Below are 18,586 nucleotides of genomic sequence, written 5' to 3' on the forward strand. Positions count from 1 at the left end.
TTGGAGTTGACAAGCAGTTTGGTGCAGGCAGGAAGGGCTGATGGTCAGATCATATTATAAACCAAAAGGTCACACATTAAGTGTTGGCAGCAAACAATGCATGTCCATGACTACCCCTGTAATATTGTAAATTGAACAATATATTGAGCGTTGAGCAAAACACTGAACGCTGATCTGTAAAAATGAAATATTTGACAAGGTATATCACAAGCTTGGGATAATTTATAAACTATCTGATCCCAAAAGTTTGCAAAAATATGTTACACACTAAGATTATGTGTAAAAACACTTTCTTCACATTGGGGACTTGTTGTGCAAGACAAACTATAGATAAATCCACAAATATTTCTTTTATTTTGTCCTCCACTGTTGGAGGCTGGTGACAAGAAGCAACCTTTTCTGTCCTCAGCTAGTCTTCCATATAACTGTTTTATTAATATGATGCTATTGTGTGTGGTGTTGCCACTTTACCCCTCTTCCTAATTTTCTAGAGCCAGCATTTTCCACTTTTTCAAACAGCTGCCAAAAACAATGTTTTCTCCATATCTTTCTTTTTTCTAATTCAGAGCACACTTGAAAAAAATCACTTCTTTAAAGGTTCCTATGGGCCTCCTGTGGTTACCCATAGACAGAGTAGTCACATTCAGGAGTGTGTACAGTAGGCTATATGACAACTTAACAATTTTTTATATTTTTTTTTTAAATAGAAAGAAATAGGGTAAAATAGAAAAATAGATGTGGGCGTGCTTATTCAGGAACATTTCTGCCTTGAGGCCACTTTGAACACTGACACTGATGCTTTCAAATAATTGCATTAACATTTAATTGCCTTTAAAGTTCTTATTATGAACCTAGAACATTTAAATAAAATTGAGTTACAATCTCAAAATTAAAAAACAAAATATAATTATGTTTCAGTAATATCAGACAATCCAAAATTCTAAATCTTTTAACTGAAAATGACTTTTGTCTTGGAAATGTTAAATGTATTCTGTCACAACATTGATAAGTAAGGAAACTTTATTCTCAGAACTTTCCCTTTTCCTCAGAGGCTGAAGTGAAACACGCCTCTTCCATTAGGGACCAACAGAACCTGAAGCCATGTAACACCTCACACACACACACACACACACACACACACACATTAAAACAGGCTGTAGAGATGGGAACAACCAAGGGGTATAACTCTTTAGAGAACCCTCACTGGGCTGCCTACAGCACTGCCTGCAGCAGACAGACCAGAGAAGACCACTGGTGAGTGTGTTTGTGTGTGTATACATGTGTTCACATGGGTGTGAATATTCAATTGTGCACAGTCATCATTATGCATGATAATTTGCACACCATGTGTACTCTGATATGTATTTCCACGAGTGTTTTATGAGTCGTGTGCCCTAAGTGTGGACACTGTGTACACACACTAAGCACATTTGTTTTATAGATTTGAGTTATAGCAACATATCTCAAGATAAGATATGGTAAATTTCTCAGCTCTGTGCATAATTCACATCTCACCATTGCAGTAGGCACCATATTCTCCCACTCCACATCTGTCAGCTTCTCTCTGACTGGCTGCAGCTCGTCTGGGTGGGGTTGGTCATGCGAAGAGGGAGACTGTGACTCCTTTGGGCCCTCTCTCTTGTCGTTGGCCCAGGGCACATTGTCCTGACCTATCGCTTCCTCTTCCTCAGATGGTGGGTGGAAGGGAGGTGTTGCTTGCATGGAAGACATCATTCTGTGAAGGAAAAGAAGAAAGGGTTTTAATTTTGTGGCCACTGTTTGTACAGTTGAATTACAAAATGTAGGTAAGAAGAGGAGAGAACTTCAAGACACTCTTGTCAACCATAATTGACAGTGACCTATGAACGGCTGGAGGTCTAAACATGTGTTTTAAGATCTCTTAATGATAAAGAGGAAGAGATATTGATTACCACTGAGTCTGTAATCAAATCCTTCCTAGAAGCACTGATGAGGTTGTTGTGGAACATTTTTGTATAATAAGTGTGTGAAATGTACAATTCAATTCTCTACTATTTTAAGGTGCACATATATTTTGTGTATTTAGATATGTACCTGATTTAAATCATATTTTAGTATTTAGAATTAGTTTAATATATTTATTTACTTTTTCATTTCTCATGCTTCTCAGTTTCCTTGGGTGTCTTTGTCAAATGTGTGTTAGTGTCCATCCTGGTTCTACTGTATATGTTCATCTTTATTAAATGCATTTTTACTGCTATAATTTCAAAAAAGTATACAAAGTTGTTGACATGTATTTTTGTGCATTTGTATTTATTATTGACTGTTTTCTGAGAATTTTCAACAAATATTGCATATATTTTAGAAAGTGTGCTCATGCCATTTCGTGTCTATATAGTTACTGGATGGACAGATGGACATCTTGGTGGATTGTTTTTCTTTTTACTTTTTTCAAATATCAAGCATCATATCTATTGGACACGAATTGTGGTCCACAGTAATATGCACTGTTTGAACAAATGTAGGGTCCCCTACTTTGAGCATGTAAAGTCATCTTAAAAAATGTGTTCGCCGCTGACTACATATATATAGAGGACAGACAAAAAATGGTGATTTCAGAACCATGCATTTGACTAGTTGATTCAGAAGCATAACTTTATTTAAAATACAGACAAATTAATGCTAAAGATGTAATTACAGCTCACTCACACACAAGCAATTTGAAGTACATCATCATATTTTTGGCATTTATTGGACACGCTCATACTGAGCAACTTATAATGACGGCAACACATTCATGCTGAATGTTCCTTAAACACACACACACATCAAGCACATACTGCCATGGGGATAATCTATTAATCCATTAAGCACCATCCAGGCCTCTCATCACCTCAGAGCTGTTAAAAAAGCAGACGCTGTGCTACTGAGTTTCATGGAAAAATATCTCCTTTTTCTAATGTAAGCCTCAGGCCAGGAGAGTCATTAGGCTAATACATCATTTACTGTAATGACTTCTCTTTATTGCACTATAGTTACGATTATTTCATTGACCACATTTACTCCCTTAACCATTCATTCCTAATCTCAGCTCTAAATTTGTAAATTAAATCTAAACACAAGCACACTTTTAAGGATTTTCCACATCTTTCTATCCTATGTTGTTAATTAGTGCTTGTACTGTGAGGAATTATACACAACACACACGCACACACTCAAACAATTCCATAGAAGCAAACATATACCCACACAAAATGTCTAGATGATAAGTGACAGTGCAAATCCCAGCATAAAGAGGGTCAGGCTGTTATCAATTGTTTTTGCGTCCCTCACTCAGCACACCAGTCACACATGAGCGCACACATACACACAACGTCTGCAACATAAAACAGATTGCTACTTCAGTTTTAGCAATCAGTAAATCACAGCAGGCTGTCTATCTCTGAAATATGTGTCAAATATATCCTGGGTGCCTTTAAACGTAAATCTGACTCTCAGTCAAATGTCTGAAGGGAAAGAGCAAGGCTACAGAGTACATGTGTGGGGAGGTAGCAAAAGTTGAAAATACATAATTTATGGGAGGGAGTTGATAAAGAGAAAGACAACGGACTGAAACCAAATGTCAATGTGAGAAACTGAGAGAAAAATGATAAATAGACAGAGAAAAAGCATTAATAAGGCAGCAAAAACTGTATGCAAGCATAGATCCAAGCTGTGTGTGCAGTAACAGTTGGAGGATCGTTACCACCAATAAGCCATTTGTACATCATCAGTTCGTTTCCATGTGATTCTGAGGGTCATGGTGTTCTGTGCATGTAGTCTTTTACTTTACTACCTGAGTCAGAATGCTGTTTGCTGAGACTAAAAATCATAGGACTTGAGACTACCTCAACTGTTTAAAGTACACCATCATGTCTAAAACACTTTCTGCAGTAGATTGGAAACCAGCTGCAATATTTAGTGACCTTTGCATGGTGTACTGTTCCCAAAACTGATAATAAGGGAATTGAAGATAATTCTATTGTTACCTCACTGTAAGTTGGTCCAGTTCAGAGCACAAGCTAAATACTTGAAGCTTCTATAATCAATATTGTTTTCTATACACAATGGATCAAATGACTGTGTGTATGTGAAAGGGTAAGCTTGTAAGGACAATCTACAGATAATTATCACCCAACTCAGTTCCTCTCACAGAAAAATATACATGGTGTCATTTAGCCACAGCTCCCTGTTGAATAAGAGTGGTTTTAGTGGTTTTAGATGCATTTTCTGTTGAGCATGTTTAAGACTTAGGCATATTTACAATGCTAGACTGATAACCCTTTTTTTATATAAATAAAGGCACAATTTTTTTTACCACCACCATTACTGCAACACCTGGTAAGCCATCTGTCAGTCTTAGGGATCATAAAAAATGGTTATAGTCATTTCTCCTAAAGTCTAGGTGAAGTTTGACTTTCAAATTGTGTTTAGTTTAAAACTTTATTGGTAGTTTATTTTGCCAACATGCTCCACCCATTGCCTGATTTGACTGACTGAAAAAGCAACAGCTGTCTCCAGACCTTCGTTGTTTTACACAGCGAGTACATGAGATTATAAGACCGCAGACAACCAACAAACATCAAATCTCTAATCCATGATCAACTTCTGCAACCAACACTGAAGCGATGAGAGAGCGATGGGGAGCAGGGGACAGAGAAGGCAGACGAGAGTCTAAATTTAGCTGACAATATTGCTGGTGCTGTGTTTATGGGGGAGCTTAAGACTTAGTTTCTTGGAACTTGTCATATGAACTGTCTCATATGGCCAGGAATGCCCAGGCTCATAACTCGCTGCCACTGATATGGTCTCATCATGCAACAGTACAGGGGTTTGTTGGTAAGCATACCACAAGGCCTTTTGTGATTGGTTGGGGCAGGAAAACAGAATACTTAATGCGTTCATCATCAGGCAAAGAATCATATTAGTAGTGTTTTGATGACTCCATTGTTAACTAACATGGTAAATGTTAAGCTCTACCAATTTACTGCTGTGGAATGAGTTCAGGAGCTACGGTAGTTTTTAGTCACATGACTTGTTAGTGTTAAATGAATGGTGAGGATTTGTGTCCATTTTAAATTTTACAAACACACTTTTTTTACTAGAGTTGTTGGTCTTTTTCGCACAGTTTAACCAAATTACAGATGGTCTTATCTAAAACCATTGGCAGAGAGTTCACCAAAATTTTTGAAGTAATGCAAATAAACACAATTAATGACTTGTTACTTTTGTTTACACTTGTGCTTTTTCAACATCACATGGGAAACAGAGCTGATGACCAGAATAATTATACCAGAACAAGTGTGTAAATGAAAAACAATTAAACAACTCCACTCACTAAAAAGCAGTGGCAGAATAAAGTACAAAAATCTGTTAAAACCATAATGGGTTGTACTAATGGAGGAGGGAGAGGAGGAGCAGTCTGCAGCTGTTACTCTCATGAAGAAAAGTGTGTACATATATTTTTTAATTATAAAATCACAATTCTTCTGTTTATGTTCATGTTATTATTTCACACTTGCTTTGAAAATATAAACATCTGTTTCCCATGCCAATGAAGTCAAACTGAATTCTACTGTATTGAAGAAAAATAGAGAGATTGTGTGCTGTACTTTGAGATATCAGCCATCACTAAAACAGGACATCAATACTTTTGCAAAAAAACATGCACATTTTTTTAGATAAGATTTTCTATCCCAAAGGGGATAACACTCCACTAAAAAGATGCATGGGCATTGCAACATAAACATTTTTTGTTTATTCTTTATATATCTGAAAAATTAAATATATTTTGAAGGTTTGTTTTTTCCTCTGATCTCTGACCTCTGATCAAATACTTCCTCACAGCTCTTATGCCTGGCCATTTCAGGCCCTTCCCCACTGAGACATAGGTAAACATTGAGTGATTATTGCTGAAGGAGCAAACTTCTCCCATCAAGACCAACATAAGAACGAGTTTGGCTACATGGAGTCTGTCTCAGGAAACAGCAACATGATTATAATGTTACACCGACAGCTGAAAAACAAATTCATTTTTCACACACGTCGCCTTGAGGCTCTCTGAAAGCCTTTTCATATTGTCAGACATCAGACATAGAAAAACATAAACTGTTTCGCCTGAAAGCAGGTCTCCTGTCTCAAATATTTCTTGAAAAGTGATACTGGTGAGATTGGCTGCTTGAAAACTAAACAGAGCATGCACTGTTGAGTGAAGAGTTTTAATTTTTCTTATCCTCGTGCATTTTAGAGTTTCTTAAGAGCAGCAAGTCAGGCTGGGAAGATCATCCCACAAGTAGGGTTAACATCTCAGTTGAATAACACTAGTAAATGCTGTATACCTAATGTAATTAATAATCACAATGAAGGTATGCTCAGCAATGTTAATTACTGTTCTCTTTGAGCATTTTAGTTAAAATGACCTTCCCTCCTTTGTTGCCTATGGAAATTCTTACAGCCTTTAGCTCAGAGAGACAGTCAACAAACAAACTGTTGCTGGTGGACAGCTAGTCCCCCTTCTATAACATGGACAGTAACTTAGAATCCCTTTGTGAGTGGAAGAAAACTAAAAACTGGGGTCGGAATTTGGCAGGAAAGCGTTGTTCAGATCTGGCCTGGAACCTGGCGACTTGGCAGAAACAATCAGGCATTGTGAAGCGTGGACGGAGAGGGACCTGTGACAGATGAGAGCGGGAGAGTGAGGGCCCCCTCTTAGAAAAACAGTACACAAAGCACCATTCACAACCCAGGTCCCTTCTGCCACTTGTGGAGCGAGAGAAGGGCTCCGACAAAGGCCTTCGACTCAACCAATTGGGTGTAAAATCTCCAGCCGTCCCAGTTGGATAGAACTAAGGAAGTGGGAAATACCAAAGAGAAAGAGAGACAGAGAATGAGAGGAGAAAAAAACAGAGAGAAAGACAACTGAGGACTCCTTGGAAATGTTTGTCTGTTGGACAGTCCCAACAAGAAAATACAAAGAAAGAAAAGCAAAGGGAAACTGAAGGTTTAAAAACAGAGGCACCCTCTGTATTAGCAACCAGAAACTGTAGCAACGCAAGCTCAATCAAAGAAAAGATGACATTATTAGTGGAATACTTGCAATAGCGTCTATCAGCAACTGCCATTCTGTGCCAGGCATTGAAAGGATAATTTTGGTTTATTACAACTTGCATCTTATTTTGTAGTTTTGGCATTTCTATCTGTATCAATTACACTGAACCCACCAAAATACCTGCTAAGATCTGGCAACACAGCAACATCACTACAACAAAGAAACAGGTAGTTCTCTAGTTTAGGCATAAAATCAAAAGTGAACTTTGACATATTGACATACTGTCGACAATAATCCCTCATTACTAGGGGTGTGACGAGATCTTGCGCCACAAGATCTTGCAAGATTAAATTGTGACGATATTTCTCGTTAGGTAAAAAGCAGTCTCGCGAGACTCACAAAAATGACATTTTTCACACGCTGTCAAGCCACACATTAATTTCCTCACGCAGTAAAATACAAATGTATAACTGAAAAGACAGACTCGTGGAGCAAATCAACTCTGCCCAGCTGACTGACACTGGTGTAACCCCATGGAGCTGTGAGTCCAGACAGCTGTGACGAGTGGTAACGTAGCTGATAGAGTTGTGCAACATAAACATATAAAAACTGAAGCAGCCTTGCTCTGTTTGGGACTGTGAGCTACACTTTATCTGAGCTGCTGAAGTTAACGTGTGGATTTGTGCCGAGATTTCTGCCTGATCAAAAGTGTTTCAGTTACTTTCGGGTTTCACATGCAGCATGCAGTCCCAAACAGCGTCGGTCAAACGGTCTGAAGGGGATGACTTTACAACCAGCGGATCAATAACGTTATGCACAACAGAGTATAGGGCAGGCAGACTTCTTATAAAATGATGACGTCTTGTAGTATTTTGCCTTTTCTCTGGACATGTCAGAGAACACATGATATGTGGGAGAGATTTTAAAAGTGCAGAAAGTTTTGAACATGAGCAGAAAAGCTGCTGAAACACAGAAGCTATTAAAGTCCAGGAGTTCATAACTAAATTAAAATGTAATAATTTATCATTGAGGTGACTAAATCATGATTCAGCAGGGATGATGACATGAGAAAAGTTCATCTACAGAAGAAACAGAGATGATAGCAGCACAGAATGACTGAGAGCTGCACTGCATTATATTCTGTTATAGTTAGGCTATAGAGTTTGAATTGTCACCTGCCACCTGATTTTGTGTTTTTCTTCATATAAATAAAAAATCACCATAAACTGGTGCAGGAATGCAGGAAATAAAGTGTTTAATGATCAAAAGTTTCATACAATTCAGCATTAAAGATTTTTTTTAAATAGTTATAATTTTGTCTAGTCTTGATCTCGTGAACCCAATCTCGAATCTCGTCTCATCTCTTGGGTTAAGTGTTTCGTCACACCCCTACTCATTACACAAGAAAACTGTCTAAGCCAACTATGGCAAGTATGATAGGTGAAAGTTGATCCAGGAAATCCGTCTGTAAACTCTGATAATTTTACCAGTTTTCTTTCCCAATAAAGTGTGACTAAACTGCAGGTTTTAAAACCTGTATGATCATCTGACTGCTTTTTGTTTCTTGACTTCTTTTCAGTAATGTTGCCATGTTCCCAAATCTCAGCAATTGCTATTTTGAGTACTATGTTGAGAGGTTCAAATTGGTATGGAGATGTCAGGCTACAAAGCAATAGTATTGTTGTCACTAAAATGCTGGTGAAATCAAACTTACAAAAGAAAGATCCAAGTTTTTTTAATTCGAATAATCCTTTTAAGGGGTACTGCAGTGATTTTGTGTTGTACTTCCATACATTTAGGAAACTTAAAAGAGGCAGATTTTAAAAAGAATGGTCATGATCAAACGCACCACATGCAGCGATCTCCTGACTTTTAGTCCCTTGAATGGGTCGAGCTAAAAAAAGTGCTAGATCCTGCTCTACCTATAATGTAACTTGATAGCATCTATCATTGTGCCCCATGCCTTCTAAATGCCTACTTCTTTCAAACCTAATTGCTGCAGTGAAGTTGTTTGGTGGCTATCAAAAGTCAGTGATTAGTACCGGGCAGCTCCCAGTTGTGAATGATTTGCAACGTGTTACTAAAAAGAACATGTGTGCTCAGTCAGTTTCCCTGGATAAATAATGAAAATAAAAGCTTAAAGAGAATTGGCTCTCCCAACTCCTAAATTTAGGGTCTGTCTGGACTCTCATTAGATCATCGTGGAGCACTGCTAACAGAAGGCACTGTCATAGGTCAGACATGTGGAATGTGAACACACACACGCTGCCCTGTTTTCTCCCAGAGATTCCCTCATCCTGCCTCTTTTGCCCAAAATAGAAACGTTCGATAACAACACCCGTTACCCCCAAACCAGCCCATTTCGTCACTGCCTGAATAGCAAGAAAAGCTGTTTTGTTTTCTGAAATTCCAACCCATTAACATGGATTTCACTGTAAGAAGCAGCTCTGTAGCCAACAGAGCCAACAAGTAGCTGCACTGTTTGAAAGCTGTGGGTGCTTACCGCGTGCAACTCCAGGTATTCTCTGACCTTTTCATGACTTAAGTGAAACAATGAAGGGAGTTAAGCAGAAGGCGGATACTGTGCGCGATGGTCAGGTAAGAACAGTATGTACATCAATCAGATGTCACAGCCAAATCCTTTCACAATTCTCAAGTAAACAAGTCATTGTGTGACCATCAGTATAATATACTGAATAGCTCTATGTATTTACCTCATTAGAAAGTATTTACAATCACAAGGCACTCAGAGGGGATGGGCAGGGGCAGAGTTCAGGTCAGGTACAGATTAAAACTGAATTAACTCTTACTGAATTGAGTAATTTCATTCTAAAACAGTAAGAATATAGTGCACATGTCATTGGTATTTTTTCAGTTTTTAATCCAGTGAAACAATATAATTTGCCTCTAAAAGAAGGAAAGGAAATTCTACAACTCAATATGTGGTCGTCATGCTGGCCAGTTGGCACAAACGTTTCACTAGACACCGACAACATGTTTGTCATTTTTGTCTTGGCACTGTATTAGCCATGGGCAGACATTGTCATTTGGTTATTTTATCAATGAACAGTTTCTCAATTTAATTTCCCAAAAAATCTTATTCCTTTCACCCAGCCCAAAAGCCACCTTCACTGACCAAACAAAGAGAGCATAATACTGCCAACACTGTTTGATTGACATATGATGTCTGGGAGGTGTAGTGCAGATACACCACAATAATACAAACACGACAGTAGTACAGTGGTACAGTAACATTGCACAAGATCCCCCAGGATAATGCACTAAAAATGGTGATGTTGGCATCACCCTAGCTAAAAAATTCAGTTCAGAAAATCTCTAAGATTATTTTAAAAAGATGTTTGTAAATCCATTCAACAATTATCAAAAAAGTCAAAGAACAAGATTGATTCCATTATTGGACATAAAACCCAATGGAAATAATTTGTCATGTATCATTTTTATCAATAAATAGGAATATCATCTTCAAATTTATCAATGAAATACCAAACTACTGTTCTGTTCATTGGTATATGAAACCAGTTTAAGAGATTAATTGACTTTATTAACATTTTATTACGCAATACTAAATAATAAGAATACAACAAGCAAAGGTTTTAAGGTTGCTAATAGCAACAACAATGTTGTTCAGTGGGTTGCTGCAGGTATTTAATTTGTGAGTACATTTGTATAATTTGGGTGGTAAATTATTATTATAAATATAACATTTCCAAAACATAGTCCCTATCTATTCCATGGAGGAAAATGTGGAGAAAAATTCCCATTGTCCAGTGTCTGCAGTGTATTTTGATACTCACAAACATTGCAATTTAAGGATTTTGTCTCTCATCAGATGGACACCTGGAGCAAACATGGGGTTTTATGTCTCCATTAGTCCTGTCGATGGAAAATCTCAATCAAAGCCAATGATGGAACACTCAAAAAATTATGAATGCGTTGCTTGTACAGTGGGCATAAACACACACCACTATGCTGGGTCTCTGTGTTCAGGGACCCAGACCAAAACCGCAGACCCCAAAAAATCCATAAGTGGCCTTATTGACCAACACCCTCCCTTGTGCTTGTTATTTTTCCTGGCTCGTGAACACACCCCTAGCTAACACAAATACAGTACACATATACATTTATCTACTTCATGGCAACGATACAGAGTAAACCATTGAAGAAACCATTGAAGACCAAAGTCAACACTCAGTGGCTCAAAAGGACTATTTGTCTGCTACCTCCTGCTCACGGTAGTTAGAAGTGTGAATATTTTGTCTCTTAATCCTTAAAGTAGACCACATTGTTCAGCTATGCCATCATTTAAACAGACAAATTCTTACCATAAAACACCAGACTTAATACAGTGCTTAACAGAAATAAAATAAAAGTGGAACTCGGCTTGTATGTTGGCAATTACAGAAAACTAAATTCAGTGTTTCCCCAACCATTGTCTTGGGTGGGCGGCCCTACCTAGCGATCATATCGAAGATGGCACGCTAGCAAGAACTTCTCGCTTCAACAAACTCTCAGAAGTGAAACCACATCGACAGATGCAAGACTCAAACTCGTTGTAGACTTTGTGGCTTTGTGGGCGGAGTCAGATATTCCGTTATAATTAAATAAATTAATTAAATAATTTAAAAGATATGTCCCATCAGGCTTTGTAAACAAGAGGAGCGCTGCCGACGTGAGAGTAGCCTCCGACTCACAACCACTGTGTTCAGCAGCATGTGGAGGCACTTCACAATACATGTATTGCAGCAATGCATCCATTGTGAATTGTCCCCTAATAAATAGTATTACAGTATTTTTATATCTTACTGTTTTGTCCCCATATATAATTGCACATTTGAATATTTCTGTAGTGCATGATACATCACATTCATTGATATTGACTCAATATTTAATATTTCTCATTGAATATTAGAAATTTTCATCCACCACATGATTACTAAATTCTGATGACTAAATGTGCTTAAATTGTAAATCACAGAAATGGAAAACATGGAATTAGTAAAAATGTCTCAGAGGATCTTAGGATGTGACAAGCCTAAACAGGTAAAAATTAGTGTGCCGCATCTACGACGACACCACATATTCTTAACATGCCCTCTCAGCGACACTAGTAGTTTCAAGGTCAACCATTCCCATTTCCAAAAAATCCTGGGAGAAATAAATTATTTATCGATAGCTAAAAAGAGCTGAACTTATTGTTTACTATTAAAAAGATTTTAAACTTAAGCAAAATTCAAAAGTCAAAAAGCACCCAGCTGTCTGCTGTTAGCAATACATACTAAATTGGATATAGCCTGCCTAACATGCTCTCTATTTGCATGAGGCTCAAAGTCTTTCTCTGTGGTTTTATTAGCAGTTAACATCGTTAAATGACTGTATATCAAAGCCTTGAAGTCTGCTAGAGAAGTGAGAGGAGAGTTCTGATGGATGTATGGACAGATGTATCTCTACATCCTCAGCATGACAATTAAAGAAATACTGAAATTGGACATTACTTGACCTAGAGGTAGTATGTAGGTTGAAACAGGCTAGTAAGAATAGAAAAGGGACCAACACTAGAACCATGTGGAACCCCACAGGTGATTGGACAGGAGCAATTTCAAAATAGTATATCACTATGATATGAGCAAGAGTATCAAAGCCAGCAGAAAGTGATACATCAGACAAAATATCTGTGATCAGACAAATATAACTGGTGACAATAGTGCCATTTCTGCACTTGGCATGGATCGCTGCCAAACCTTGGCCAGAAAGGCAGCTGAATTAAAATGTAACCTTTAAGGATAAGGTACCACTATAAACTGACATCTAAAGCAGAGAAGGAAGCTTTCATTCCGTCAACAATAAACATTGAACATCAGTTTTTATGCATTCCCGTTTCTTGGTTTAAATTTCTACATAGAGACTATCATTCCCTCTATCATCTCTCTTTCTCTTCACCTCTTTTCACCTCTGATCTATAACAGCTTTAAGTGCACACAGCTTGCCATTTGACAAACACCTTACAGGAGGTAATACGCTGTTAATCAACAGGACGGATGCAGCAGAGAACAACCACATGGCCTCTCACTTCAAGCCACTATCCTTATTATCCCACTGGTTACCTTTGACCTCTAATGCCACTGTGATGTGCAAATAAGCTTGTTACACAAGTTTTAAGCCTAATTGTGCTTTGACCTCTACAGGGGGAATCATGTTATCTTAAGAATATAGATAAAACTATGAATGTTCTTTTTCCAAGGAAGAAAGATGTTGTTTTTGAAATCATCCTCCCAATATAGAAATATCTCACTAAATATCTATTCAAAAATAAGATGCATGTGGACATTTTAATGAAGCACAGATAGGAATGAAAAGTGTTTACTGTCAAATAAATAAAGAAGATTAGGCAATCAAAGCAGGTTAAGTTTCAAAAGTATCACTGGCAGTAAAGTCTATTTCAGGGTGACATCAACAGTAAAAAGTCATGATAGAAGCCAGTGACGATACAACAGCTGCCCTCACACATTTTTCAGAGTGACTGCATTAGCCCTGAGGCTAAAAGTTAGTTTCAATAAGTCATTACAGGACACAAGGGTCCACAGCTAAGAACAATCATCAGACATCCATGTTTACTGTTTTCCAATGTTGTTAATGTACTGCATTTGTCCATCTCCGGTCCACATATATAATTCAGTAAATGTTGAGCTGAGTGGACATGAAGGCACAAAGGGACAAAATCTCTTGAAAACACAAATTTTGTTAAATGTTGACTAATTTCAATTGTTGATTGAAAGAAAAGGTATGATAGCACATGTTCTTAAATAGAGTTCTTAAAAAACACTGCAATCCTAAAGAACAACAATTTCTTGGCTGCACTGGTGCAGAGACATAATGACAGTAGATACTTGCATATAGTGGACTACAGAGCCCTGCAAAGGACAAGTAAAATTTAATTGATTAAAACAACTGTTTTATTCTAACAAATTTGTGAATTTTAATTTTAGATTGTATCCTCATAATGAAATAAACAAATCATCTAAAACTTTGATGTAAACAAAAGAATTACAATCAAACAAGGAGCTCTAGTGTCACAACATCTCAAGGAACGTCCAAACAGGTGGCTTTTAGCACGCCCAGGAGGCGCAAAAGCCTGCTAATCCCAGATTAGGACTGACAAGTCGTTTCACTGGATGCACCCCTTGTAATCCCAGACGCCTCTCTATCCTCTGACAATGAGCTTTGTTCCCTATCTGAGGAAGAGCGTTGAGGATTTCCTCAGCTTTGTTAGCATGAAATGGCTGCATTATTTAGATGCATGCTACTTTCAGTTGGTTGAAAAACAACATATTTTTATTCAATTATTGACCGGCCTGAATGTGTAATGTGTACAGATGGTTCTAACAAGTCATCTCTGCTCAGAACACAAGATTTAACTCATTTAGACAGTGTATAATGCTGTCACATATACAGACATATCAGTAGAAAGAGTGGAGATTTGTAGAAATGTAATAAAAAAAATTTCATACATAGGGCATTGAGGTGACACTCTTAGATGGTCTTAGGGTAAGTGCAACACTCCAATAAGGTTCAAGTCCCTTAGGTACTATCAGTCATATTTTTAGGATTTGGCTCCAAAGGCAGTCGAATTTCTGCTACTGCTTTTTTGAGAAATGCAACTTAATTAGATTCAACTAATTTCCATCCTGTGCGGCTAAATACTGCATACGGGCACTTTTTTCAATTTCAATGTTATTTTTTGTTAAGACAAATGACCCACAAACAGACAATAAAAATAACTTAACTGATGGCTGCCAAAAAACAAAAAAAAACCAATAAAAACACGATCAAACACAAACTCAGATTATTGTAATCTACAATACCTAAAACATCAAAGAATAAAAAACACTTATATTTCTTATCTCCTATACGCTGTCAGGCCTGATTTAATTTACTGTTGAATCTCCTTTCCTCAACTTTGGATTAGAAAGTCTAATAAATCCCCAAGGTGTAAAACATTAATTTAAATTACACAATATATTTCTTCTTAAATCTACATAATAAGACTTGAAAGCAGTGTAAAGGAGGTAGCGATGAAGTGAGGGAGGTCATGCTCAACCAGTGTAGCACCATGAAAACGTCTTCTCCTCTTCAGGAGCAGTTGTCTTGTTTGGCAATTGAAGGCATGTCAGTGTCTCCCGGCATGTCGAGCTGTCACAATCCAGACTAATCCTTTCCACGGTGTGTCCTCTGGCCTGGCTGAAGCCACTCATTAAATAGTGTAAGTGTGTGTGTTTAGCTGCATATGTGTATTATGGGAATCAGGCTGGGTGATTTGAAACAGTTACGTGCGAGTTGATAAGATGATACCATGGGCGATTGGCCTATACAATGAACACGTGTAGGACAGAAATGTTGACCAGGCAGTTCTGTGGATAAGTCATACTAGCTGAGAAAAACCGGGGCGTGGAAAGTGAATATGTCACGCTTTACCTTTCTCTGGGATATGAACATAAGCAAGTAAAAACACGTGTACAAGTACAAATGCACACAGTCACATTCTTGAATGTAGAGAGGTGTGAGTGTGTGCTGCAAGGTCAGAGACTCTTTAATGTACAAGGTATCTATTGTCCTTTACCAGCCGACAACCAATATACATCGTTCATGGTGCACAAGACTTCGCTTCAAACCATGTTGGGTGTTAATCTAGCCAATCTCAGCAGCCGTTATTCACATGGACTTAAGCCCTTGAATCAGGGCAAATATTTAAGACTCAGGTGGGGTTGTTCAGTCCAACATGACTGACGTCAAGCATGGAAAGTCTGGCATTTGAGCATCAGGCAATAAACCTTCCATGTTAATACATTTCTATTTTCTTGCTCAATTTCATAATTTTAACTAACATAGTAGCATTTAAAACAGTAGTGATTCTATTGTACAGACAGTTCATAAAAGCTTTTACATTTGTTGTTCTGAAGGGCAGATGTTGATAGGTCTTTAATGAGAAAAATATTCTGGCACAGAAGAAATGGGCCGTATGTTTTCAGTTAGTCTGAAATAAATAGGAGAAGAATTGTATTGCGATAGCAACAAAAACAGAGCACCACAAACAGAAACTAAAACAAAAACATCAAACCAAAGAAATGTACGTCACAATACTGCTTCTAGTGAAAAAGCAAAGTCACCACAGGCAATAGCTGACTTTTTTTTTTACTGGAACGAGTAGATTACTACTTAACTGAATGTATAAATATATCCTCTCTTTCTCTCTGTTGTTGGTTGGCCTGTGAGCATAACAGTTACTCATCCAGCTGTTCTGATTTTTATCGCATTAAGTATCATGTCTTGACCAACCTCTCATGAGACTCACGCAAGAATTTCACATTTCACAGTTGCTGGAAAGGAGCAGCGTTTTTAATAAAGCTGCTTTGCTGGATGAGGATACTCTTGTCCTTTGACTGCTCTCTCTCTCTCTCTCTTTTTCAGCCATTTCACTCCATTGCAGCACTGGGTTTGCAGGCTGTAAATCACAATTAGGGGGTTCATTAGATATGGCTGATTTATTTAGACCCAGGGCTTGTCTCTGGGCCTTTCAGTCATATATTAGCTGACTACAAGATCTCATACATAGTTATGAGACATGCTGTTTACTGTATGGCTTATAGGGTCATATGCCAATAGACATTAATTATTGACTAAGACTCCATAGGTTAAATTAATAGCATCCAGATGATAAATCATTTGAATTTGTATTTTTTTCTTCAGCATACGCAGCACTTTTGACTGCATATCTAAATGCATTTCTTTCAATAATGACAAATTGGCAAGAGCATCAAAAATCTCTCTCTATTATCAGCAAGTCATCCAGCATTTGAGAAGGAGCCAAGCATTTTGGAGCCTCCTCCAAAGGCTTTAACAAACATACTCCAAACTGCTTGCCGTCTTGAACACACACATAAATTTGGCCTGTGTTCATATCACAGTTACTCCAGTCTTCAGTGTCCCTGGCTCACATAGGACAGCATTGTTTCTCCTGTAAATCAAAGTGCATTTATCGTGCTGCATATCAGCTACTCAACAATCGCATGTAAACACCCAGATAAGGTGGTGTGTATATACTCTTTTATGTGTGCTGTACAGTGTGTGTACAAATACCCAATTTTCTGACCTACTATTCTTGTTATGCCAAAGCTAAATGATTGATCAGAAATGCAACGCAAAAACATTGTGAAACTGCAATCAGCAGCTTTTGATTTTCATAATGCCCCTGGGCCTGCATCCAAAATCATTTGTTTCTTTCTCTCTCTTTATGTCTTTCTCTCCAACATATCAACATGCCTGTTCATCCCCTGGCACCTCATGGGCCAGATCACTGAACCTGGAGGGGAACTATAGAAATAGTTCTGGATTAGTTACAGCTTGAACAGGTGAGCTATGACTTGTTCAGGCCTATTTATAATGAGTATGAAATCCTATTGTTAAGAATAGAGGAGGGTTAACGGACACAGAATAGACGGGAAGTAGAGGTAAAGAAAACCTTCCTGTAAATCTAGACACTGATCTGGTCAGAGAGAAGATCAATTAGACCAAGTCTAATAACATACATGCTGGTAATCTTACATAAAGATTAACATCACATACGAAATCTGTGTGAGGCATGTGTTTTCAAAAAGAATTTCAGTGATTTTTCAGTTAATACTATGATTTCAGAAGTTTTTACAGAAAGTTGTTAGGCCCATCACAACTTCCCAAAGCCCAAGATGATGTATTCAAATTGCTTGTTATGTCAAAACCTGAAGATATTCATAATATCGTCATATCATCATAAAGGATAAAAAAAAAAAGCAAGCTGGAAAAACTGGATGCTTTGGGATTAATCAATTATCAAAATAGTTGCCGGCTAATTTTCTGTCAATCAACTAATAATTTCAGCTGTAATTCACATGCACACTTAATAGATGCAACCAATGTTAGTGTCTTAGAAACATAAATGCATGAAACAATTAACAGTAAGTGTAGGTTTTTAAGCACAAGCATGTATGCTCACACACATGTACACTTTCCTCTGGCTGACTCAAGGTACATGACTAATTGACGGTGACAGAGAACAAAGCCACAGGTCAGAAGGAGGTTTAGTTCTAACTGCGATTATGGACAGGCAGGTGTCACCAGGGGACATAGCCAGAGACGACACCTCTACACCCTGCTGGGCTGCTCTTTCCGGTCCCAGTGGGTCAGGTCTGCTAAGTACATGATGTCTGATGTGTAAAATGTGTAAAATTCCAAGACATGGACATGCCTTACGATAGAAGTGACATGAACTCTTTGGATATGACAACTCTAGTCAGAACAGGCCCATGCTTCAAAAACCATCAAAATCAGGTACCATGTTTCATTGCCTTTATTTCATTTTACCAGAAAACATTATTGTCTTATTGCTTCGTGCTTTATTGTTAATTGAAAGCATTTTAATATTTAAAGTGATAGAAAGCTTAACTTAAATTCAAGTAAATAATTCCTAAG

At 37.8% G+C, this 18,586-nt stretch overlaps 1 protein-coding gene across 4 annotated transcripts in view; it reads right to left on the reverse strand.

Annotated features, from left to right (window-relative positions):
• LOC123961866 (transcription factor SOX-6-like) overlaps nucleotides 1-18,586 on the reverse strand; it is a 110,203-nt gene that overhangs the window by 67,479 nt on the left and 24,138 nt on the right. For all 4 annotated transcript variants that reach the window (XM_046037635.1, XM_046037632.1, XM_046037633.1 and 1 more), the window contains exon 3: nucleotides 1,516-1,735. In XM_046037635.1, coding sequence (XP_045893591.1) covers nucleotides 1,516-1,734 — 219 coding nt within the window. In that variant the 5' untranslated portion in view covers nucleotide 1,735. The remainder of the gene's footprint in view (nucleotides 1-1,515; nucleotides 1,736-18,586) is intronic.

This window comes from Micropterus dolomieu, linkage group LG22 (assembly GCF_021292245.1).
Source record: "Micropterus dolomieu isolate WLL.071019.BEF.003 ecotype Adirondacks linkage group LG22, ASM2129224v1, whole genome shotgun sequence".
NCBI classification, from domain to species: Eukaryota; Metazoa; Chordata; class Actinopteri; order Centrarchiformes; family Centrarchidae; genus Micropterus; species Micropterus dolomieu.